At 42.1% G+C, this 23,308-nt stretch overlaps 1 protein-coding gene across 9 annotated transcripts in view; it reads right to left on the bottom strand.

The window, feature by feature from the left end:
* Positions 1-23,308, bottom strand: part of TLN2 (talin 2) — a 410,573-nt gene that overhangs the window by 184,415 nt on the left and 202,850 nt on the right. For all 9 annotated transcript variants that reach the window (XM_019755358.3, XM_074327637.2, XM_019755356.3 and 6 more), the window contains 4 exons: positions 5,724-5,895; positions 3,935-4,032; positions 2,588-2,717; positions 1,446-1,598 (listed from right to left, as the gene is read on the bottom strand). In XM_019755358.3, coding sequence (XP_019610917.2) covers positions 1,446-1,598; positions 2,588-2,717; positions 3,935-4,032; positions 5,724-5,859 — 517 coding nt within the window. In that variant the 5' untranslated portion in view covers positions 5,860-5,895. The remainder of the gene's footprint in view (positions 1-1,445; positions 1,599-2,587; positions 2,718-3,934; positions 4,033-5,723; positions 5,896-23,308) is intronic.

The raw sequence follows: 23,308 nt of genomic DNA, 5'->3' as shown, positions 1-23,308 counted from the left end.
ACTCTGCCCACGGCCCAGCGTGAATCTCACTCGTTCAGAAAACGCCTGGCTGACATCCAGGTGCATAGGAATTGATCAGTCCTGTACACTTTTCACAGCTCTCATTCCCTACCCTCCTCCCTGGGCTTAACACATACGCTGTGAGTATTTATTGCAAGCCTCACTAGTTTATAAGCAACGTTAGCACAGGGGATCTGTGAGATTGACCTCATCTCCTATAGTACCTGGGAGAGTATCATGCAAATTATAAAAATCCTCGGGATTTGTCCACTAAAGTCTCACTTGGAAAGAAGTATGCAATTGGAAATCAAGTGAGTCAGGAAAAAAAAGAGAATAGAGAAACGGTCAGAGAAAATGAAGGTCTCACTGAAGATCAATAAACAGGACAATAATGACATCTGCCCAATGCAACAGCAAGAGCAAGAACAATGAAAGAAAGAGGCTGGGAAGGTCTAAGTGAACTGTGCAAGAAGGAAGATTCTCCGAGGCATGAAATGTCAGGCGGCCAGGTGCACAGGCTTTGGGGACACATGGGGTATATTTAATGCCTTTTCCAAAATTGTTAACTGTGTGGCCATAGAAAATTACTTTCCTATGATACAATTATATTCCCATTTTATAACCCCTAAGGAAATAATTGATCTAGGCAGTGGTCATCAATGACTATTAACATCACAAAACAGGAAACAACCAAATACAACTTCCTGATAGAAGTACAGCAGGTCCTCGAATAATGTCGTTTGTCGTTTCATCATCACTTGATGAGATGCTACAGGAACTTAAATCTTGTTTATATCAATTGGCCAATGCTAAAATTTGCTTCATTACATGTCATTTTGCTTAAAGTCGCACAGTCTATCGATGAGGTTAAATGAGGACTTACTGTACACAACACCACATATGAAGGAGTCCTTATTTTTAAAAAATACAGACATATTAATCTGATCAAGCCTCCCAATCTTAGGAGTTAAAAGGGACAGAAGAACACGTGAGATGACAGCACAGGTATGAAATCAATAAAATCCAGACTATAGAAAACACTACACAAATAACAATCTAGTTTCTTCGCCCTAAAAATGTGAAGGAAAAATATAAAAGATGGCAGGAAGTCCTCGAGTCTAAATCAGGTAAGTAACATATCATTCAACATTATTTGGACTCCAGTTCAAACAATCTGTTAAAAAAAAATGTTTTTAGAAAACAGTGGAGAAAATGTAAAAGTGATTTGTATATTTGATATTAAGAGGTTACTTTTTTAGAAGTGAAATGGCATTACACTGTTTTCCCCATCAGAGTCTTGATTTTTTAGTGACACAGACCAAAATATTTACAGATAAAAAAACAAACAAACAAAAAAACAACCCTGCCCTGGGTCACACAGATGATGGGAAAGGAGCTGTGGCGAAACCACGAGCCCGTATCACGCTTCCCTCTCAGACACTTACAGTCATCATCCGTGTGAAGCTTGGCCTTCAACTTCTCCATTTTCCTCTCGTCTCGTAACAGTGTCCTGTCTTTTTTTAGTGTGCCCGTCCCTTCTTCTTTCTTTTCTTCAATTGTTTCTTGGATTAAGGAGTATTCTTCATAGTTTGTTATTCCTAAAAATATAAATTACGTTACACGATCAGTGATTACACACGGATATCTCCCCTTTCAGGGTGGGTCCTGTAACACTCCAAGGTGTCCTTGGTGGCAAAGGACAGAAAGAGACCTTACCCTGGTGAGGGCCACCCATGGAGCACACATCAAATAACACTGGTTAATAAGCAGTATTTTTAGCGAGTTCAGTTACACTCAAAATGTCATGTTCTATTCCCCTAATTTTCAAGAAACAAGTACAAAGTAGAGATCACACAGAACAAGGCAAGAGGATGTCTAATGAGAAATGGCTGAAGGAACTGGGTTTCCTTTGCAGGAAGAGTAAATGAAGACAGGCCAGGCTACTTTCTTCAAATATCTGAAGGGCTTCATGTAGAAAGGAAACAGACTTATTCTCTGAGGAGACTCACAGAAGTTCTGAGAAGAAAAGCTATGTAGCAATCAATCATCTATAGGCTGTCCCCTTGAGTCTTCAATGGGTGGAAGACCCGGCAATGAGTGGGAGACTGAATTATAGGATTTCAGAAACAGTAAGGGGGGGTGGGAGATGAGGGTAACGGGGATCAAATATATGGTGATGGAAGGAGAACTGACTCTGGGTGGTGAACACACAATGGGATTTATAGATGATGTAATACAGAATTGTACACCTGAAATCTATGTAATTTTACTAACAATTGTCACCCCAATAAATTTAAAAAATAAATTTAAAAAAAAAAAAGAAGAAATTAAAAAAAAAAAAAATTCCTCAGCTTTTCAAAGGAAAAGAAAGGCTCTCAATTTTGACTTACTGAGAAGTTCAAGTGTTTCCAATACCCGTCAGTGGGTTTGCAGATTGGAAGAATGATTGCACTCTCTAGGGACTGGCAGAAATCAGTGTGCTAGGATACATTCAAGATTGCCTAGGCACCAAATGGGGGTGAAAAGATGGAAGAGTCATGGGATTAAAACAGAACAAAAACCGGAACCTAGGCATGTGACTACATACCAATCCTGCTGCAAATAGTAACCAGGAGCTCCCCAACCGTCTTGGAGTCGTCCACCATCACTGTTTTCACAGATCCATCCAGCATCCGGATTTTCTGAGGTCTCTGCTTCTTTTTATATTCCAAAATATCCTAGAGCAAAACCACACAAACATTCATACTCTGTGGGCAACTCGATTGTGAACTTGGACACCTTTCTTTAAAAAATGAAATTCCCCTAGCTCACTCTGATTTCCTCCTTCTAAGTGTCCATGAGATTTTTGCCACTAACACAGACACTCCTGGGCTAAATAATTGCTTTCATCAAGATTTCTCAAAAATCTGAGAGTGAAATTGCACCCAAAGAACACTCTTTATAGCTCACAATTACTGAAAACTAACCTCTGCAAAGTAAAAGTAACGTAGGTCCTACTGACAGGCTGGAAATGATCTGCTGTAATGAGAATGAGCAGAGGAAAATTCCTCCTTGCCTTTTAAAAAGGCAGTAGTGTGCTTCTCCAATGATCTCTTACACAGTTCTAAGTGATTGTTCATATCTATGTCACGAAGGACATAAATAATACCCCCAGAATTCTTCACCGTCGGGGAGTATCACAGCAGAACTGGTTTTCATGGTCATGGCAAGACCAATCGAGAGTGATAAGCCTGGGAGTTATTTTTAAATAGAGATTTCTTTTTTTTACTATACGTCTTAATAATAGAATTGTGGAGGGGAAAATTAATTAGCACAGCATACTTTGCTCTTGCTTTATGGAATACTGACCAATCTGACATGTGCTTTCCATGTACCAAAACCCAGTATCTCAGAGGTTAAATAGAACACTGAACACCTTTTACTCATTACCTCTCTCCACTTCCACAGCACAACCATTTCTGTTGTTGTTGTTACGATTATGGATAGTTATTAAGCTTACATCGATATGAACTTTCTTTTACAAAAACAAAACGCAAATTAACATTCAATCTCTGACTACCTTCAGGATTATATTTTTCTTTTCCCTCTATTCTGTCATTACTTTCTATCTCCAATCACCAGGACGCTTCCTACATACAGGAAAACTCTGTCTTATTTCATAACGACCAACTCCAACAATGGCACGTAGAAACAGCTTTAAATACTCACCCCAATCTGCTTTCATTACTCTGTGCGGTTTCAAGAATTTGGCTGCTGGTGCCACTACCTGTATAGCCCTTACACAGTACGTTACATCAACACTACTACTAAGATGCCCCTGAATCAAAATAAATTGTTGGGCCTTTTCTTTTCTTTGAAGCACACTCGTGCTGGCTTCCACGGAAGGTTCAGAGACCAAGTGATGAAAAAACAAGAAACGAGATCGGCGGCATACCCCATTTCGCAACATGTAGTAATCCAGTGTTCTGCCTGCTTCCAGCCAAATTCCTTTCCTGGGGTCTTCATCGGAGAGAAACAGCCCATAGTCTGAAGCTGGGATAAATAGAAAGAAAAATAGAAGACAAAGTGACGATGAAGCCAGCACTGACTTCCAGGCCCCGAGTCCGCTGACTTGGCAAGCATGTGAGTCTTCTTCACTAGAGAAATGTTTCGTTTTGACACCACCAGGACTAAAGCAGATGAGGACGAATAACAACTGAGATGCAAAAGCAACACCATCAGACAAGGTTCATGTTTCTTAAAACCAGTGGGCAGTTGTTAAAGTGTAGGAAAACATCAAGAACAAAGCAGTCTAAATTTCTTTCTCACTGAATTTGGCTCTATACTTTATCACTTGCTATAAAAACCAGGCCAAGAACCCATGAAGAATCACAAGGCAGACATGGAGAAACTAATAAAGTGACCATCGAAGCCCAAGGCCACTTAGGCACAGAAGGACCAATGGAAACTTTTCACTTGGAATAATCCCTCCATCATCCCAACACAGCATTACAAAGGAGGAGTTCCCTGTGAGATGAAGCCTCTCATCCCCACGCCACCAAATTATGAAAAAAGTTGGAAAGTTAAACTCCACGTTCTCCATAGAAATCCCTTTATCTGATCCAGGAAGTACAAGGGTGGGAGCAGGAGGAAAGCAGTATCATTTCCTGTCTAAGGATAGCTCTTGTTTTTAATGTGATGCAAGGAAACCTCAGAGACCCAGGTGAGGGTCCAGATCTTTAGAGGCTTATACTTTCCAAGCTATAAAGCAATTCAACCCAAAGTGGGGAAAAACCTGGGAGACAAACAGTAACAATAAAAACACCAGAAATGATCGAACAACCAGATTTTGGAGTAAGGTTGGGAAAGTAAGCAAATTTTATTTCTGGGTAATCTAGAAATAACAGTGTTTTTGAATAATATAAAGTAATGCTATAGACCAAAGGATCAGCAGTTTTATAAGAACTAGGTATTTTGAAGAAGACCCACACTTTACCAATAATTACCCTTAATGTTATATTTGATATGTAGGCTTCCATGTTGTAACATAAGTTTTATACCATTTTTGTACTAAAGGTTTATCAGTTTGGGACTAGATCCAATTTCTCAAGTGTCAGGAAGATAATCACTAAATAAAGGAAGGAAATGTAGAGAGACGACAAAGGGAAAGGGAAATGGAAAAATTGTATGAGTGGCTTTTGTTTAAATTCAGATTAATGGGGGGGGGTCAGTGGTTTAACCAAATATTAAACAAAACATATATCACAAATGCCTTTTTTTTAAAAAGGTTTGAGATAAAATTCATAAGATCCCTTCAAAGTACTTGACATATAAGGCTTGTTCTGGGTCCTGACTGCAGTTCAGTCTTGTTCAGGCTCCTGGCAATGGGACGTTTTCAGGCATGTGAAACAGGGCTCCGGATATACAAAACCAGTAATTGTTATAGTAGCTTCACTGGAGATGATGTATAGAAAAGTGACTTGTAAACTGTACAGCGCAATCTGATACATGGGACGGTCATGATGATGAGTTGAATCACTCAGTGGCAGGTGTCGTCACTGTCATCACACGAAGCCACACACAGGAAGCAAATAGCGTGTCCAAGCTAAGAAGACATTTCAGACATTTCAGTTGAAACATACACGCCAGTCGGCATGTGTACCATTCAGAGCCTCCATGTTTTTTGCTTCTAAGTGAAGAAGATACAAACACATTTCAGAAGCCTGCGAATAACCAATGGCTACCTTGGCCAGTCTGTGCCTCGGGTACCCGTTCCCGAATGACCCGACACGCATCATACACGGCCGTAGATGGTTCGAACTGCATGGTCTTCACCACGTTGCAGTGGCGGACACAAATCTTTAAGGACAGGGCCACCATCTTCCTAGATGATTTGAAGAGTCTCACGTAGAATGTCTGGAAAACACAAACAGCCAAACCGTGATCATCATAATAATTATTTGTCTTGAGGAAAAAACACTAGGCTCTGAATCACCTTTAAAAATCAAAAGAGAATAGAACAGCAATGAAAGAGAATGCTTTGCATAAAAATACAAATTAAATATTAGATTTTTGAAATTTTCAAAGTAAGACAGCAGCATAGTTTCAGGGCTAACATTACCATAGTGTGTAAATAGAGTCCCTTGGGAGGAGGGAACACAGAAGTCACCTAGCCACCTTCTCTAAGGCTGCTCTCTACTTGGGGTTGCCTAAAGGGGGTCCACGGGGAGTGTGATTTCTCAGGTCCTCCAGGTGAGAGGCAGAGAAGCTTGGATGCCACAGCTGTCTCCTGAGATGCTTCTGTCAGCATCCTCAGTGCCTGGGCTCCCTCCCCTATGGCTCCGGGGGACAGAGGAAGAATCACCAAGGCCCTCGCAGGTGTTCTTCATGGCAAAAGAGTTCATCACACCACGTACCAGAAGACTTGGCTTCTCGGCCCAACTCCACCACTAGGGGACTGTAAACCTGAGCAAGGCACTCTGGCCACTCTGCCTCAATTTCCCCACAAATAAAGTAGCTACAGTGATACGAGTCCTGCATAATTCATGGAAGAACTGAATCCCGAGGGGACATCAATGCCAGGCCAAGCACCATCACTAATGAGACCAGAGAGGCAGATTTCAAACACCCGGTGTGCCAGACAGCTGCACACTCTTTAGGAGTCTCAAAGTGAAGAAAATGCCAATTCAATTGTTATTTTATCCAAATTACTGGCATAGTTTTTGGTTTCTCATCCAGGTTTAGGCTAGGTTTGAATTAATTCATAAATGACTTTTAAAAATTTAAACCCAACAATTTAGTGCATTTACTTTAAGTTGGTGGCTTCTGGTTTATTTTGACTACCTGCTCTATTCTATGGCCAGAAACTTACCAACTCCCCCCACACCCAACCCAAGCCAACCTCTATCAACGCATGCCTTGGGCACAAGAGGGAGAGGCATCTTCCCTGCACCTGAAAACCAACACAGAGTTACCTGGCTAATTGTCACCCTGGCAAACAAAATAAAGCACTTTATAATTTGTAGCTACCATGTTTCCCCCAAAATGAGACCTAACCAGAAAATAAGCCCTAGCATGATTTTTCAGGATGACATCCCCTGCACATAAGCCCTAATGCGTCTTTTGGAGCAAAGCTTAATATAAGACCTGGTCTTATTTTCAGGGAAACATGGTATTAGAATCCTAAAGCTGCATGCACAACATAACCCATGTGAATGTCGAGCTCACCCTCCTTTCTTGTCTTTTATTGGAAAATCTCCAGGTAGCAAAGCGATGCTCCAGATCCCTTTACGCCTCTTTCCCACTTAAGAAGCAGTGAAGTGACCAACAGCCAGAGAGGACAAGAGGCTGACAGGGCCCAGACTAGAGAGTGGGTGCCTCTAGGGCACCATTTCTTAGCAGGTTGATTGATTGCTGGCTTTCTCACACAGGTGACTAAATCACTTGCATACAGAAGCCATTTTAAAACAGATGCTCTGCTGGTCCTGGGCAGGGCGTAGACACACTCTCATGAAGTAACCACTCAGGCCACCCGACTGGAAATTCATTTTGACCTCTACTTATGTTCCGAATGAATTTTGTAATATTGAGAAATGTTGAGAAATATTAAGATATACTTCTCAATAAACAACAGCAGTGTTACTGGGAATCTGCCTGCAACTGAATTAACTCCTACAGACAGCCTGGGCAGTGGCTGGATGATGGATATGGCAGAATTCAAAATATCTCATGATTTTCCATTTACAACTTCAAGGACTTTTAAAGCCATGTATAAAAGGCTCTACCCAACTCTCTTTTTGCAGGCATATTTAACCAAGCAACTCCCCAGTTTGGGGAAATAAAATGTGAACTCTAAAGAGACAAATTTGCTATAATGTAGATCACCCCATGGGATAGTTTGTCCCCTGGGGCTTGTGACAATTGTGGGGTTTTCTGAAACACTGAGACCCATGAGCATGGCTGGTGGTAACAGTCAGTGGAGAAGGCCATGGACTTGATGTTGCCATGGATGCCATTCATGGGATGCACCCAAGAGAATGATTAATCTCTTCCATTCCCTGGGAATAGGAAGTAGTGTAAGTGTCTCTGCAGGAGGGCTGACCTTCCCAGGCTAATAATTGGGTTTTCTGAACAGCAAATGAAGGGTCCCTGTAGCCAAGCAGAGAAAGACATTCAATCAAAGGGAAAGACAGAGTCACGACATGAAGCCACAGCAGGACGGTAAACACAAGAGCTCAGAAAGAACAGAAGACACACAGGGGAACGAGAGGAAAGGAGCAAATGGAGAAGCAGGGAGCAGAGGCAGGGAGCCTGCAGGACAGAGCCTGGGAAACACAGGAGAGAAGCCCAGAGAGTTGGGAAGCAGAAGGGAAAGAGAGAAGCATAGAACATACGAGAGTGAAGGAAAATCTCTATCCAAAACAACTGGAAATATGAAGAAGCCATTGACTGAGGTGGGGGAAGCTGCTGGAGGCACAGGTTTGGGATCACAAGTCCCTAAGGGGTCGCTTTGGGACATATTCAGTGGAAAGGTGGAGCAGAGTCAAGTACAAAGCAGGGGACATAACGGGGAGGGGACTACTATCATATTTTAAGTTCTTGGGACTAGAAAAATCATGTGCGGAGTAAGTGAGCGAGAGAGAGCGAGAGAGACCCAAGGATTGAGTCCTGGAATGATGTTCTAAAGTGAGGACACGGAGAAGGAACTGACGCAGAGGCTAGTGGTAGGTGCCAGAGGAGAACGGAGAGAGGGTGGGGCCAGAAGAAGGTGCATCAAGCAGGAGGGAGAGATCAACTGTGCTAAGTCCTGACGCAGTTCAGGGAAGATGAGGACCGGGGCAGAATAACTGCATCTGGCAGCTTGGAGGTCTCTGGCAGCTGAAATCAGAGGAGCGTGGCAGAGGGGTGAGGCCAGAGCAGCAGGTTCAGGAGAGAAACGAGAGCGCGGCACAGCAGGTACAGACTTGTCTTCTGAGGAGTCTGCTGGCAAGGGTGGAGGAATAGGTGGTAGCTCTGCTCTGTGCTTTTAAGGCTTTTACCCAGACATATGCAGCACGTGGTTACTGACAACTCCATATCTATACATTATCTATATAGATATGGTTTCCCCCAATGATGGCCATAGGGGCCGTCCCAGGACAGCTCAGTGCCCTTCCTGGAAGCAGGTCGCCTCACCACACTTGATCTCCGTTCTGGGCCTGGCCTATGCTGCTGCCTGGGTCTGTGTGAGAGGGCAGGAGTGGGCACGCCTTGGTGAAGGAATGGGTGCTGGCTTAGGAGTCTGTGGTTCAGGGTTAATCCCAGGCCTGTCAATGCCTAGGACCTCTGAACCCTGTTACCTCCCCTCTTTCTGCTCTTCAGAGAGCAGGAAGCCACTGGATCACCCGAAAGGAGCTTGCCAACAGACATTCAGGTCCCAACAATTCCAAAGGGATCCATCCCATTGCCTCCTCATCCTAACGTCTCACTGGAATGGAAGCCACTACTCTTAGGTTCAGGGTAGACGCTCAACAGAACAAGAGACATCAGGGATTCATTATGAGGTTTGTGTTCTCAACTTTTGTATCATCTCAAAACAACTACTGCCAAAAAGCATCAATAGTACTACATGAGAACACATTATATAAAACCACCAAAAAACAACAACGCAGTCACCACGAAACAGCACTGCACAGCAGTCAAACACTAAAAGGCTCCAATTTCTTCTTTCTCTTAACGATCTGTTTTATTACGACTCAGTGTTCCCAAGCACGAAGCATGAAACATGACCAGGGGTTTCCTTCATGGGAATGTTAAAATGAAGATTATGTACATAAAAAGTGCTTTATAAACTATAAAATTATAAACTATAAAATTATGTAGAAGACAGGTGTTTTTATGGTTATCATGCAAAAGGGTCACCATCACCCACATAAGAAACTCTCAGTGAGGTCTGAAACCCAGGTGCATAGGGATTTCATCATCATCACACCGGGAACATGGCACTGAGCTGTGTCAGGCACCACTCACTACAGGAGATCCTTGCAAAAGGGACACATGTTGGAATTAAGTGACCTAACTATGGCAAGAAGAAAGTAGGATTAAAGCATTGTGCGACCTAGAAATGTCAACGAAAGATGAGTACGTTATTGTCAACACTTGTGCAAATTCTCACTCCATATTCACTAAAGCCCTGAGAAAATCATACGTCTCAGACCACATGCCGTGATGAGGCTCGTTCTCCCTCTCCACTGTGATATTTTCAGGCAGCATGGCACTGGGATTGCCTGCAACTGGCCCTCACGTGCACTTTTGTGCATCCTCAACCATTCTGCTAATTCCTGCCTTTCCAGGCTGGTCGCCTAAAAGAGCTGACTAGGTTTCCTTTTCTGGTTTGGTGGCAGGAAGGGTTAGAGCCATTGTGTGTACTGTTTCTTGCAGTGCTGTTATCGTCTAATCCATCTCTCTCTTATGATCACATCCTTGTTATTTGTTTTTTCTTTTATTCCAATTTGAATGTATGCTATCTTGTTAGACCTTAAGTCTGTTTTTTGTTTGTTTGTTTGTTTTGCTAAAAGACAGGGTATGAATTCATAAAGGATGCATTACTTTCCTTTTCATAATCTCTTCTCACTCTGATCATTTTTGTTCTAATTGTATATGAGGTTGGACAATTAAGTCTGCGAACTCATCCTAGAAAAAGTGCTACATATCTCATTGCTGAATATCACTACGGTCACCTTCGAAATATTCCCCTTGGGAAGCTATGCACCATTGCCAGAGCCTAGTCCACTCTTCAAAGGAATTTTGGAACTCTTTATCTGGAATGGCCATCAGAGCTGTTGTCATATTACCCTTGATGTCCTGAATGTCATCAAAATGTCTTTCTTTCAATATTTCCTTTATCTTCGGGTAAAGGAAGAGGTCATTGGGGACCAGATCAGGTAAGTAAAGAGGGTGTTCCAATACAGTTATTTGTTTACTGGCTAAAAACTCCCTCATAGACAGTGCCGTGTGAGCTGGTGCATTGTCGTGATGCAAGAGCCATGAATTGTTGGCAAAAAGTTCAGGTCATCTAACTTTCTCACGCAGCCTTTTCAGCACTTCCAAATAGTAAACTAGGTTATCTTTCCAGTTGGTACAAATTCATAAAGAATAATCCTTCTGATATCAGAAAAGATTAGCAACAGCATTGCAAAAAGTTAGTGAACTTAATTGTCAGACCCCGTATGTGAAAGTCCCCTGGACCAACACAGAAACTCTTCTGTGCCATCCATTGTGGAAGATGAGCCAATGGAACCAGTGTTGAAACTCAGACATTCTCCTTGTAAACACTTTTCAATTCCAGGGAGCTGTAAACAGCCCAGTATGATGGTAGCAGTGCCAGCTGCCCAGTCTCACCCAGTCCACCCTGGAACAAATAAGCCCAGCTCAGCCAAGCCCTCCTCTTCTCTCAAAGAAATGCCTACCATTGGTCAAGATGAGAAACCACCCCTTGGATCTCTGCTCTGATAAGTGAGGGCCATCAGGAGTTCCAACCCCACCCCTGCCTTACCAGTTGCCACACTGAGCTGGTTACTTAAGTGCAATCTGCCTCAGTCTCCCCCTCTATAAAACAGGAGACAACAATAGATCTACCTACAAGGTAGCCAGAGAATTAAATAAGTTAATACATGTCAAAGACACATAGAAAGTGCCAGGTCAGGATTGGTTATTATTAGTCATGGGGGTTGGAGAAACACTGGAAGCAACATACTGTATTCAGCACCTGAGCTGTACAATTCATCTTGTGGTTTATCTTGTATCTGTTCGTACTAGACATTACAGACATGACGGTGCAAAGATAGACAAGATTCCTGTCTAGATGGAGCTCCCTTCCTAGTAACTCTATTCACTATACAGTTCCTGTGTTCATCTCCATTCAAGTCACATTACGTGCTTTTTCTAGATGCGGAACTATCTCAGGAGAAGCTGTGAGGCTGAGTGTGTTTGTGGAGCAGGTAACTCCTAGCACCTAGGCTGTTCTCTCTGAGGTCAGTTGGATTCCCTCAATCCCAAAGAAAAAAATAACACCCTTTGGAGCAGGGCTGGCATTACAGTAGGCCCCTGCAAGGGGCAACCTATGGGGTACCATTGGCTCTGCACACTCTCCTAGAGAGCAGAGGGGTGCCACTCAGCTGGCAGGACCACAGAGCCAGGCCACCGTGTCTCAGTGGGAGCCTGGATCTTCCAGAGAGTTAAGAGCTGCTCACCATCCCTGTTCTGTCCCTCCAGCCACTGACTCCATTCTGACCCACTCACTGGAAGGCTGCTGCACCCAATTACAAAGGCTGTATACCTGCCCCTCTTCTTTCTCAGCAGGCAAAATACAGCCCTGTTTGCTAACAGCATGCATCACGTAACCAAATGTCAGCATAAAATGTGGGCCTATATAAAAGCTATCATTCATCTGTGTTTACATCTCAATCTCCTGTGAATAATTCTGTTCTCTCAAAGAAATGCCCTAGAAAGAGCTTCCCCTTCCCTCCACCTCTTACCTGCTCCTCTGCAAGGGAGGAAGGGGGAATAGCTCATCTGACAAGCGAAACCCTGTAATGACTGGGTCACCGCTACCCAGAGGTGCTCCCAAAGCAAAAGCCAGGGTCTTGCCCTACTGTTGCTCTCCTGGGCTATCTGTGCTCAGGGACCTTGGGGCTCACCTTGAACATTCAGATTCCACACACTGAGCCCACCAGGCACACACAGGTGCCTGTGTCACTACCTAGGAATGTAAGTCAGGTCAACTGTTCACTGGCAGCCGGGGATCTTAAAATTCAAAGAGGGGCCAGGGGGCCGAGTGTCCCATTTTGGTCTCATCTCCAGTCTAGCTTTATCAGGGAGCTAAAGGCATTCCTTTATAATCTTGTCTCCCTACTGGGCCCCTCACATCTCTTCCCAACTAGTGAGAACCCTGAGGGCAGAGTCTGAGTGGAATGACTCCCCTACTCTGCCACATCCCCAGATGGTGAGACCTTCCAGCTAATAAGCAGCTCAGGGAAAACAGTAAGTAAATACAACTGACATGATTTTTCCATATGTCTAACAGTCCACTTACCATGTTTCCCTGAAAATCAGAGCGGGTCTTACATTAATTTTTGCTCCAAAAGACGCATTAGGGCTTATGTTCAGGGGATGTCCTCCTGAAAAATCACGCTAGGGCTTAATTTTCTGGTTAGGTTTCATTTTGGGGAAACGGTAGAAAAAGACCAGAATGATCATGCTCCCCTTTGCGACCAGAGTGGGGAGACCAGGAAGCCACAGAGAACATTCATATAAGCATCTCTCTTTAGTTTTCCCTCAGGGAGGCCTAGGAGGCCAAGACTATTATTTGACTCTGAATACTTCAACTAGAAATAAATCATTAAAAGGCTGGATGGTAAAGGAGCATAAGAGAAGTGATAAACCATCCACATATGTGTGAACCTAGAGGCAGGCCAGGCATTTCAATAAAAAAGCCAGCCAAGTGGTTGGTACCCAGGGCTGCTTTGTATACCCCTCATATGCCCCTTGACCCACAGATCTACCACTGTGTACTCTTGCCTGTTCCCAATACACCCGTTATAAGACATATACACAACACAGTACCAAGGTACACATTTGCCACGAGAAGTTCATCTCCCCCTTTGAGAGCAAGGACTGTATGGTCATAGCCACCTTTGAATTTCGAGGCCCTAGCACACTGGCCAGCACACAGATGATGCTAATAAATGTCTGCGGAATTAATACATACTCCATGGAAAGATTTAAACAGATTTTTAAAAATTAGTCATTAGGAATTATTCACACAAACATCATGACTGAAGGATGAGCAGAGGGCCAACACCCAGCAAACCGAACTATTCCTACTCATCAACAGTCTGTTCCATAACAGTCTCTCTCGGCCCCAGAAGCTTAACCTCATGGTTTACAAGATGAAGTTCTCCAGCTTGGCAAATGAGAGACTCAAAAAAGAACCAAAGCCACATTAGTCAGGAATACTTGGAAGCTCCCCAAGGGCAGGGGCCATGTGTGCGGCTCACCACAGTACCTGCCTCAGAGAAGGGCTTAATAAGTATTTATTTAATGCAGGGATAGAGGGCAAATCAGCATTTCTACCTCCACTTAGAAAACCAATAAATATGCCTACAACATGGAAAACAGAATGATGGGAAAAGACTTTCGATATTGTTTTCTATTTTCAGATGAAGAAACTATAATCTTGAGATCAGGAGACCTTCTCCAGGTCACACTGCTAGAAAACCACAACCAGACCATCACACATTAAATAAACAGAGCTGGCTATGCTCGTGATAAGACTGGAGCCCGCCGAGGATCCCTCCAACTTACCCTCCCATCCCCAGTCAGCTCCTGGCACTGGCACCTGAAATTCTATCATTGAATATGATGTGTGATCAAAAAGTGCAGTGAATGTTTAAATAAAACAAAATTTATTACAGCAAAGCAACAGTAATCCCCCTCAAAATACTCCCCCCTTGCTTCAAACACACTTATCCCATTGTTTTTGCCACTTTCTGAAGCAGTTCTGGAAGTCCTCTTTCGTGAGTGTCTCTCTGAAGCAGTTCTGGAAGTCCTCTTTTGTGAGTGTCTTTAGTTGTGCTGTCATGGCTGCCTCGATGTCCTAAACAATTTTGACTTTGGGGAAGAGCCATAAGTCACATGGTATCAGATCCAGTGAATAAGGTGGATGAGAATACACTGTAATGTTTTTATTTAACAGAAATTGCCACACCAGAAGCAATGTGTGACATGAAGCCTTTCCGCTGTGATCAAAACATATGGTGAATACTGCTCCTGAGCACCATCCAACGGATAGGCAGGAATCTTCAATATGGGAAGCGGCATGTTGAACCTTAGTAACAGTGTGTGACCAGTTTCAACTTGCTCAATGTAGTCAGTCGGGTGTGAGCTATGGTTGAGAGAAGGTGTGTTTTAAAGTGTGCCATAAATCATCCTCCATCATGACAACGCTCCATGTCACATATATCGCTTCTGGTATATGGCAATTTCTGTCAAATAAAAACATTATGGTGTCTCCTCATCCACCTTATTCACTGGATCTGGCACTGCAAGACTTCCAGCTCTTCCCCAAATTCAAAATGATTCCGGACATCAAGGCAGCCACAACAGTGCAGCTAAAGACACTCAAGAAAGAGAATTTCCAGAACTGCTTCAGAAAGTGGCAAGAATGATGGGATAAGTGTGTCCAAAGTGAGGGGGAGTATTTTGAGGGAGATTAATGGCAATATGTCTTTTACTATAATAAATTTTGTTTTATTTAAACATTCACCATATTGTTTGATCACACCTCGTATGCTGTTGGGCATAAAGAATTGCTCCCAGTTAAACTTTACGGTAAAAGCAGATATTTACATTTATCAACTATCACTGTCTTAGAATGTTACGTCTCAGAACCTTTCAGGCAAATGGAGAGCTGCCCTTTATTAAAGATGATGCCGAATTCCCAGGAAATTCTGAGGAGGGAGGGGTAGTTTACTGCAGACCAATCCAGAGCTCTGGTACTGCTGAGAAAGGGCAGTGAGTAGAGAAGTGCAGGAAGAAAACCCGCTGAAAGGAAGGGGAGCAGATGCTTATGGGTTCATACTGTTCTAAGTTTGCTTGGAGGTGATTTTCTTGAAATGTATGGGCAATCAGGTTTAAACTGCTCAGTTCAGGGGTCTGGGCCCCCATCTACCCATTTCCCATCTCCCGTTCACACAGTAAGAACTCTCCATTTTAACACAACTGAAGGTACTTTCAATCCCTGTATAACTACCTCTATTTTAGCCTGCGGCCGACCTCTGTCTGAAATGCACCACCACTTCTCCAGTTCTTCCACCCTTCAAGCTCAGCATCAACCTTTGCTTCCATAAACTAGTCTTTCCAACCACCCCACAGCCACCTCTGCTCTCCTACATCTGTCACCCTCACTCCAGCACCAGCCTACCTGGATTAAAGTCCCCAGAGGAACAAACAGAAGCTACTACATCTAATGTTCACTTGGCACTGTGGAGCTCCATGGTACTTTCACAGACGTCTTTTCCCTTGATGTGCTCAATAGGTTACAAAATAAAATAGAATTTTTTTTTTTTGTATCCCCATTTCACAGATAAAGACAGAGGATCTGGGAGGATAGGTGAATTCCTGGCCTGTGTGTGGGATATACTGTAGGTTTTCATTAGACCACCAAGAAGGCTGGCTTTCCAGCAACCTCACTGCTTACCTCTGGTTGTCCTCTTGGAGTCTACTTTCCAGTCCTGCTATTTTCCTCCTCAAAGGAAGGAGGCTTCAAGTTCAATGCTGATGTTTAATCCTTTTATATCTTAATTCAAATGATTTGAAGTTGTTCACAAAAATAGATATGATAGAAAAATAAAGGGTCGGGTCCGAGAAAAAATAAAAATAAAAATGAAGGTCAAGACCAGGAGATTTGTGAATTATTTCCCATTTGTTTGGATAACTGGGAATAAACTCATCCCATTATTGGTTTTCTTCTGACTCTTGGTGACAAGCCTATACAATCCCAGAAAAAGAGATTCTCTAGGCGACTGCTGAGGCTGATAAACACAAGCTTTGTCACTAAGGCACATACCAGTAGGATGGGAACAGGTAAACTAGCTTTTACTTGGGGAACAGAGAGCTTTGTTCTACAGTGATCTAGAAAAAAATATTCAGTGGGTCTGAGACCGAACCTGGCAGAATGTGTGAAAAGAACTACATTCAAGGTCCTTTTCAGGTCACCTTCCTCATGCTTGGGCTTTAATTCAATGTCAAAATAGCATACACCCAACTGAAGGGTATCAGCCAAAGCAGCGTGGATTTAAGATTGTGAAGTGACAACATGGACCATTGTGTTTGGCTTCACTTCAGAAACTGAAGAAACCTCCCACTTCCCTGTTCCATGCCCCTTCACTGAAAGGGACTTCAAGGCCGACCTCTGACCAGTGGGACAAAAGGTTGCCAACCCACAGAATCACACATCCCTCGAAAAGGCAGTAGTGCCTGGTTTAGGCAACAATGGACTCTGAAGAAAAAGAGAATGTTAAAAATATATTCTTGCCACTTAACCTATGTTAATTCATCAACCATACATCAAAAGGGCATTTGTTCGAAGCCAGACCCAGGATTCTGGTACTTATATGGAGAACTGAAACTTGACTAAAATTTAGATTTCTGGAGGTTCCAAGTCCATCGGCATATTATCATAGTTTCCATCCAGCATCATGCCATGGGATTAGATTCTCCAAAGGATTCTCATTTTCTATGGCCACTCAGTTCAAGATCACTCTCATTTTATATCTAAAAATTGCAATCTTTCAGTTCCTCTAAATCTAACCAGGGGTATCCCCAATCTCAGATGTAGAAGTCATCAAGTCCAGCTCTCTGCAGGATGTGTAAATCTTTGCAGTAACCCTCCCATTCTCCTGAATGTAGGAGGTAATAATACATATATATTTTTTAATTTCTTAATAATAGCAACAAACATATAAGCGATTACGTGCCTGGCACTGATTCTAAGCCCTTTGTAAATAGGTCAAGTCACTGAATCTGCAACATAACTCCACGCTAATGAGTGCAGATTTCAGGGAAGGTGACCAGTTTCCAGGGCTTATGGGGCTTGACACAGTGCACTGTGCTGGGGGGCTCTGCCTCCTATGAGATTCTGTTGAAAACAGGAAGAAACACGGAAAAATAAATACAGTAAGTGTGTTAGGAGAGCAGTAAAATGGGTGAAATATGTATTGTCGATAATGGTTTTTAATTAACAATTGAACTTTCATGTGTTGCATCATTATATGTCATACACTGAACGCAGCACTTTAATTAATCACTCAGTTGCGAGTGGTACTATTTAGCCTGGACAATCAGGCATAAGAGGTTATTCTCCACAGTAACAGGCACACACAGGAGGAAAGGGAGGTTTAAACCCAGGTCTGTCAGAATCTGGACGTCCACGTCTGGCCCCACCGCACCTGAAGATAAGTTCTGCTGACATTCGGACACACCTCCTTCCAGTGCTTCTGCATAATTTTATGCAATTGAGATGACATGCTCTATATAATTCTCTATCCCGATTGTCCCTGAATTCTAATTACACAATAATCATTTCCCACAGTACTGCAAACTTACTAGAAACGTCTTTAATAGATACATATCTATTGGGGTGCGAGGCATCATAATTTACTCAGCTGAATCTTTGTTTCTGTGGATATCAGCTATTTGTAAATTTTCACCAATATAAATAAGGCTGCAATAGGATTTTTCTATTTAAACATGTTTGTTCTTAATTTCAGATTTTCTTACGATAGATTTCTTTTTTGAAAGGACTCATCAATATTTTTAAAGAGCAACCCAGAAGATACTAAGACAACGTGAAAAAATGAAATCTGAATGTATACATTTCAGCAGTTTGATTTATGGGTTAGCGAAATGAATATGCATTAACAACTGGGAAAGCCAATAATCAATCTAGATTTTATAGTTCAGCCTACCACACAAAACAATCCTGCTAGCAACGGCTCAGGCTGCAAGAGACTATATCAAAGACAGAGTTGACAAAGGCAGGAATGGGGAAAAAAACATCTGGAATGGGCGATAAACCAGATTTTCAGAAAAGAGGCAGAGGGAAGATAGTGCTTAACAAATTTTAAAATATACGCACACAGTGGAAATGATAGACAGAGAGAAGAAAGGCTTGGACTAGACTTTACTAGAGAAAATAGGTGGACATGCACAGTAAATATCAATGTTCTGCTTTCTATAAGCCCAAGTTTCTAGAACTGCCTAGTGGATCGAACCAGAACTACAAAAAACATATTAACTAAATTCAAGGGCTGTGGAGTACCATTTTCCTATACTCAATAGAATAAAGCCAAATTAGAAGTCTTGCCAATTTCATCAGTGAGTTATGGATAAGATTTACATTTCCAAATAACAAAACCACATCAAATTTGAGTTTGTATACATAAATATTACTTCACCAGGAGCACAGGGAATAAACGTGTCCCCGTGGGAGCTGATGTGAAATGATGAACTCTTGACAGCAAAGTTGAGTACATCATACTATTTTAAATCATTATTTTAAGATAGTTTCAACATGTGTTTTCTGCCTCTGCAACCTGAACTAATTCTTGGAAAACAATTTCAAAACAAATATAAAACTTAAGATAAAGTTGGAAAAACAACAGACTAAATGCCAAGACCAGTCAACAGAGAGGGAGACCAAGGTTAAGTAAGGATCCCTACAGAAATGGCAGGATGAAGCATTTCCTGCCTTTGCGAGTGTGAGCTCCTCATCTACAGAAATTATCCTACAGTATCTTGTCATCTGTCAGTCTTGGCTTGTAAAATTGACATTTGTCTTGTCCTCCAAAACAACACTTAACATAGTTTGTTACTGGTTGAATGGTGTATCCCACCCCCTAAAATTTATATGTTAAAGTCCTAATCCCTAGAACCTCAGAATGTGACCTTATTTGGAGATGGGTATTTACTTACAGAGATAATCAAGGGAAAATGAGGTCACTAAGGTGAGCCCTAATCCACACTGGCTGGTGTCCTTATAAAACGGGGAAATTTGGACAAAGACACATATAGAGGGAGGAGAATGTGAAAAGACACGGGAAGACGACAGCCGGCTACAAGGCAAGGAGGGAGGCTTGGAACAACAAATCCTTCCCTCACAGCCCTCAGAAGGATACCTTGATCTCGAGCTTTTAGCCTCCAGAATTGTGAAATAATGTTTGTTGGTTAAGCCACCCAATTTGTGGCTCTTTGTTATAGCTGCATTAGTAAAGTAATATACTTAGCCAGGCTAATTGTGGCTTAATTCAGATTTTAATTAGTACAATTTTACTAAATATAGGTACTTAGTACAATTTTGACATGAACAGACTAACAGTAGAGTCATCTCTTGGTATCTGTGGGGGATTGGTTTCAGGAACCCCTGCAAATACCAAAATTAAAAGATGTTCAAGTCCCATATAAGAAATGGCACAGTATTTGCATATGACCTGTCCACATCCGTCTGTATGCTTTAAATCATCTCTAGGTTACTTATAATACCTAATACAATGTAAATGCTATGTAAATGTTTGTTATCCTGTGCGCTTAGGGGATTATGACAAGAAAGTCTGCACATGTTCAGTACAGACACACATTGTAGGCCTAACTACACATTACAGGCCAGCAACAATGTAACTTTTTCTTCAAATATTTTTGATTCATGGTTGGTTGACTCCATGGATGCAGAACCCCGCAGATAGGGGGCTGACTGTATAGCCAAATATACACAGAAATCTGTGGGAAAATTATATATGTGATATCTTTATGAACATGTAAATATAGGCATAGATGCCGATACTGGTATAGGCAAAGGCAGATACAGATATAGACATAAATATAGATATATTCTTTCCAAGGTCACAAATCTAAAAAGTGATGCAGAGTGGAACTTTAACCTGGGTGTATATACCTCCAGAGTCCATAGCCTTGCTACACCACCACTCAACAAAACTAGACTGCAATGTGAAAAATGCTTGTCATGGGATGGTATGACTGAAGATATGGAGATTTAAGGGTTCTTACCGGCAAATATGGAACAGACTATATAAGTGTTTTATTGGAGTGGTATATAAAAAAATAAAAAAACACCTCACTACAAAACTCTCAAACTTGAAAGGAAATATAGATGGAGGATTAATTGTGCTACACAAGGCATCCTAACTTAAATAAGAATACACGGGGCGGCTGGATGGCTCAGTTGGCTCAAGTGCGAGCTCTGAACAACAGGGTTGCCAGTTCAATTCCCACATGGGCCAGTGAGCTGCGCCCTTCATAACTAGACTAAAGACAACAAGCTGCTGCTGAGCTTCTGGAGGGGTGGCTGGAGGGCTCAGCTGGTTAGAGCGCGAGCTCTCAACAACAAGGTTGCCAGTTCAATTCCAGCATGGGATAGTGGGCTATGCCCCCTGCAACTAAAGATTGAAAACGGCGACTGGACTTGGAGCTGAGCTGCACCCTCCACAACTAGATTGAAAGACAATGACTTGACTTGGAGCTGATGGTTCCTGGTAAAACACTCAGTTCCCCAATATTCCCCAATAAAAATTGAAGAAGGAAAAAATAAAAGAATTCACTAAGAGAGCCCTCTTAAGAATTCACATGTTCAGTCCCACTGTTTGTCATAAAGTCCTCAGGGGACTGTTACCTTTAACTCTTGGTCCCACTGAAGAGATCATAAGGGCCCCCGACACGAGACTGCTCAGTCTGCTCCATTATTTCAGTGGGGCCTCAGCTCTGTTAGAGTTGGTCCCAATTTTAACATTCATGGCCCCATGTTTCAAAAAGATTTTATTTACTCCTCAAACTACATTCTCCATACAGGGCTACAGGAACTCAAGCCAAACAAAAGAGCACAGCTTTCCGTTTGCCTGCCTGCCCACCGCCTTCAGGATTTCTGAAATGCAGAAGCATGCTTAAGGACCCTCCAAGCAAGAAAGCAGTGCTTTGATTATATTCCTCAAACCGTATTTCATATCCCTGTGACAATATTGTGACTACTAATTTGTACTTTCTAATCCCTTTACCTTCTCCCCTTCTCACCCCCTCCCCTGTCTAGCAACCATCAGTTTTTTCCCCCTATATCTCTGAGTCTATTTCTGTTGTGTTTGTTCGTTTATTCTGTTCTTTAGATTCCACATATAAGTGAGATCATAGGGTATTTGTCTTTCTCCATCGGACTTATTTCACTTAGCATAATATTCCCTAGGTCCATCCATGTCATTGCAAATGGTAAGACTTCATTCTTCTTCATGGCCGAGTAATACTCCATTGTATAAATGTACCACAGTTTCTTTATTCAATAGTCTATTGATGGGCATTTTGGTTGTTTCTATGTCTTGGCTATTGTGAATAGTGCTGCAATAAACATAGGGGTGCATATATTTTTTCAAATTAGTGTTTTGGATTTCTTTTGATAGATACCCAGGAGTGGAATTCCTGGGTCAATAAGGTAGATCCACTTTCAATTTTTTGAGATACCTCCATACTGTTTTCCATAGTTGCTACACCAATCTGCAACCCCATCAACAGTGCACAAAGGTTACCTTTTCTCTACATCCTCGCCAACTTGCCAACACTTGTTTGTTGATTTATTGATGGTTGCCATTTTAACAGGAGTGAGGTGGTATCTCATTGTAGTTTTTATTTGCATTTCTCTAATGATTAGTGACGTTGAGCATTTTTTCATATGTCTGTTGGCCATCTGTATATGTCCTCTTTAGAGAAATGTCTCTTCATGTCCTCTGCCCTTTCAATGGGTTGTTTGTTGTTTTGGTGTTGAGTTGTAGAAGATTTTTATAAATTTTGGATATTAACCCCTTAGCAGATGTATCATTGACAAATACCTTCTCCCATTCAGTAGGATGCCTTTTTGTTTTATTGATGGTTTCCTTTGCTGTGAAAAAACTTTAGTTTGATGTAATCCCATATGTTTATTTTTTCTCTTACTTCCCTTGCCCAAGGGGATATATCAGTAAAAATATTACTAAGGGTAATTTCTGCAAATTTACTTCCTATATTTTCTTCTAGGAGTTTTTTGGTTTCGAGTCTTACATTTGAGTCTTTAATCCATTTTGAAATTATTTTTGTATATGGTGTAAGAAGGTGGTTCAGCTTCATTATTTTTGCATGTGTCTTTCCAGTTTCCCCAGCACCATTTATTATTATTCCCCAGCACAATAATGCTGTAAAGATTACATAGGGTGCCAGATGGGCACTGGACTTATTAGGGAGACCACTTTATAGACCGTGTAGATGCCTGACCACTGTACTGTACACCTGAAGCTGAAGTTGAATAACATTGAATGTCAATTATAATTAAACATATATGAGTATATTACATATACAGTCAAGGGATGTGGAGTACAGCATAGGGAATAGAGTCAATGGAATTATAACAGCTAAATACGATGTCAGACAGGTGGTAGATTGGGGGGGTTGGTTTCACTTTGTGAGGGGTGTAAATGTCTAACTATTAGATTATTTCATACACCTGAAACTAATAAAAAAATAAAATTAAAAAAAGAAAAAGCACTGCTTTGCTTCTAAGCTCCCTGCCCAGGCCTGTACCGTCCTCAAGGAAGGCAGGTGAGCACCTGGTGGGGCTGAGCTCTGGCTGCTCCCAAGGTCTCTATTCATTATTATGGTTGTCAAACCAGGAGCACAGGAGCAGCGACCCAGGCAGATAGGGCTGAAGCCAAGACTGGGAAAAAGGAGGCACAAGGAAGAGGGATCAAGTCCAGAGAGGGATGGG

The sequence above is a fragment of the Rhinolophus sinicus genome, chromosome 3 (assembly GCF_057876585.1).
Source record: "Rhinolophus sinicus isolate RSI-liver-muscle chromosome 3, RSI-T2T, whole genome shotgun sequence".
Taxonomy (NCBI): domain Eukaryota; kingdom Metazoa; phylum Chordata; class Mammalia; order Chiroptera; family Rhinolophidae; genus Rhinolophus; species Rhinolophus sinicus.
This window is presented reverse-complemented; position numbering and strand designations above follow the sequence as displayed.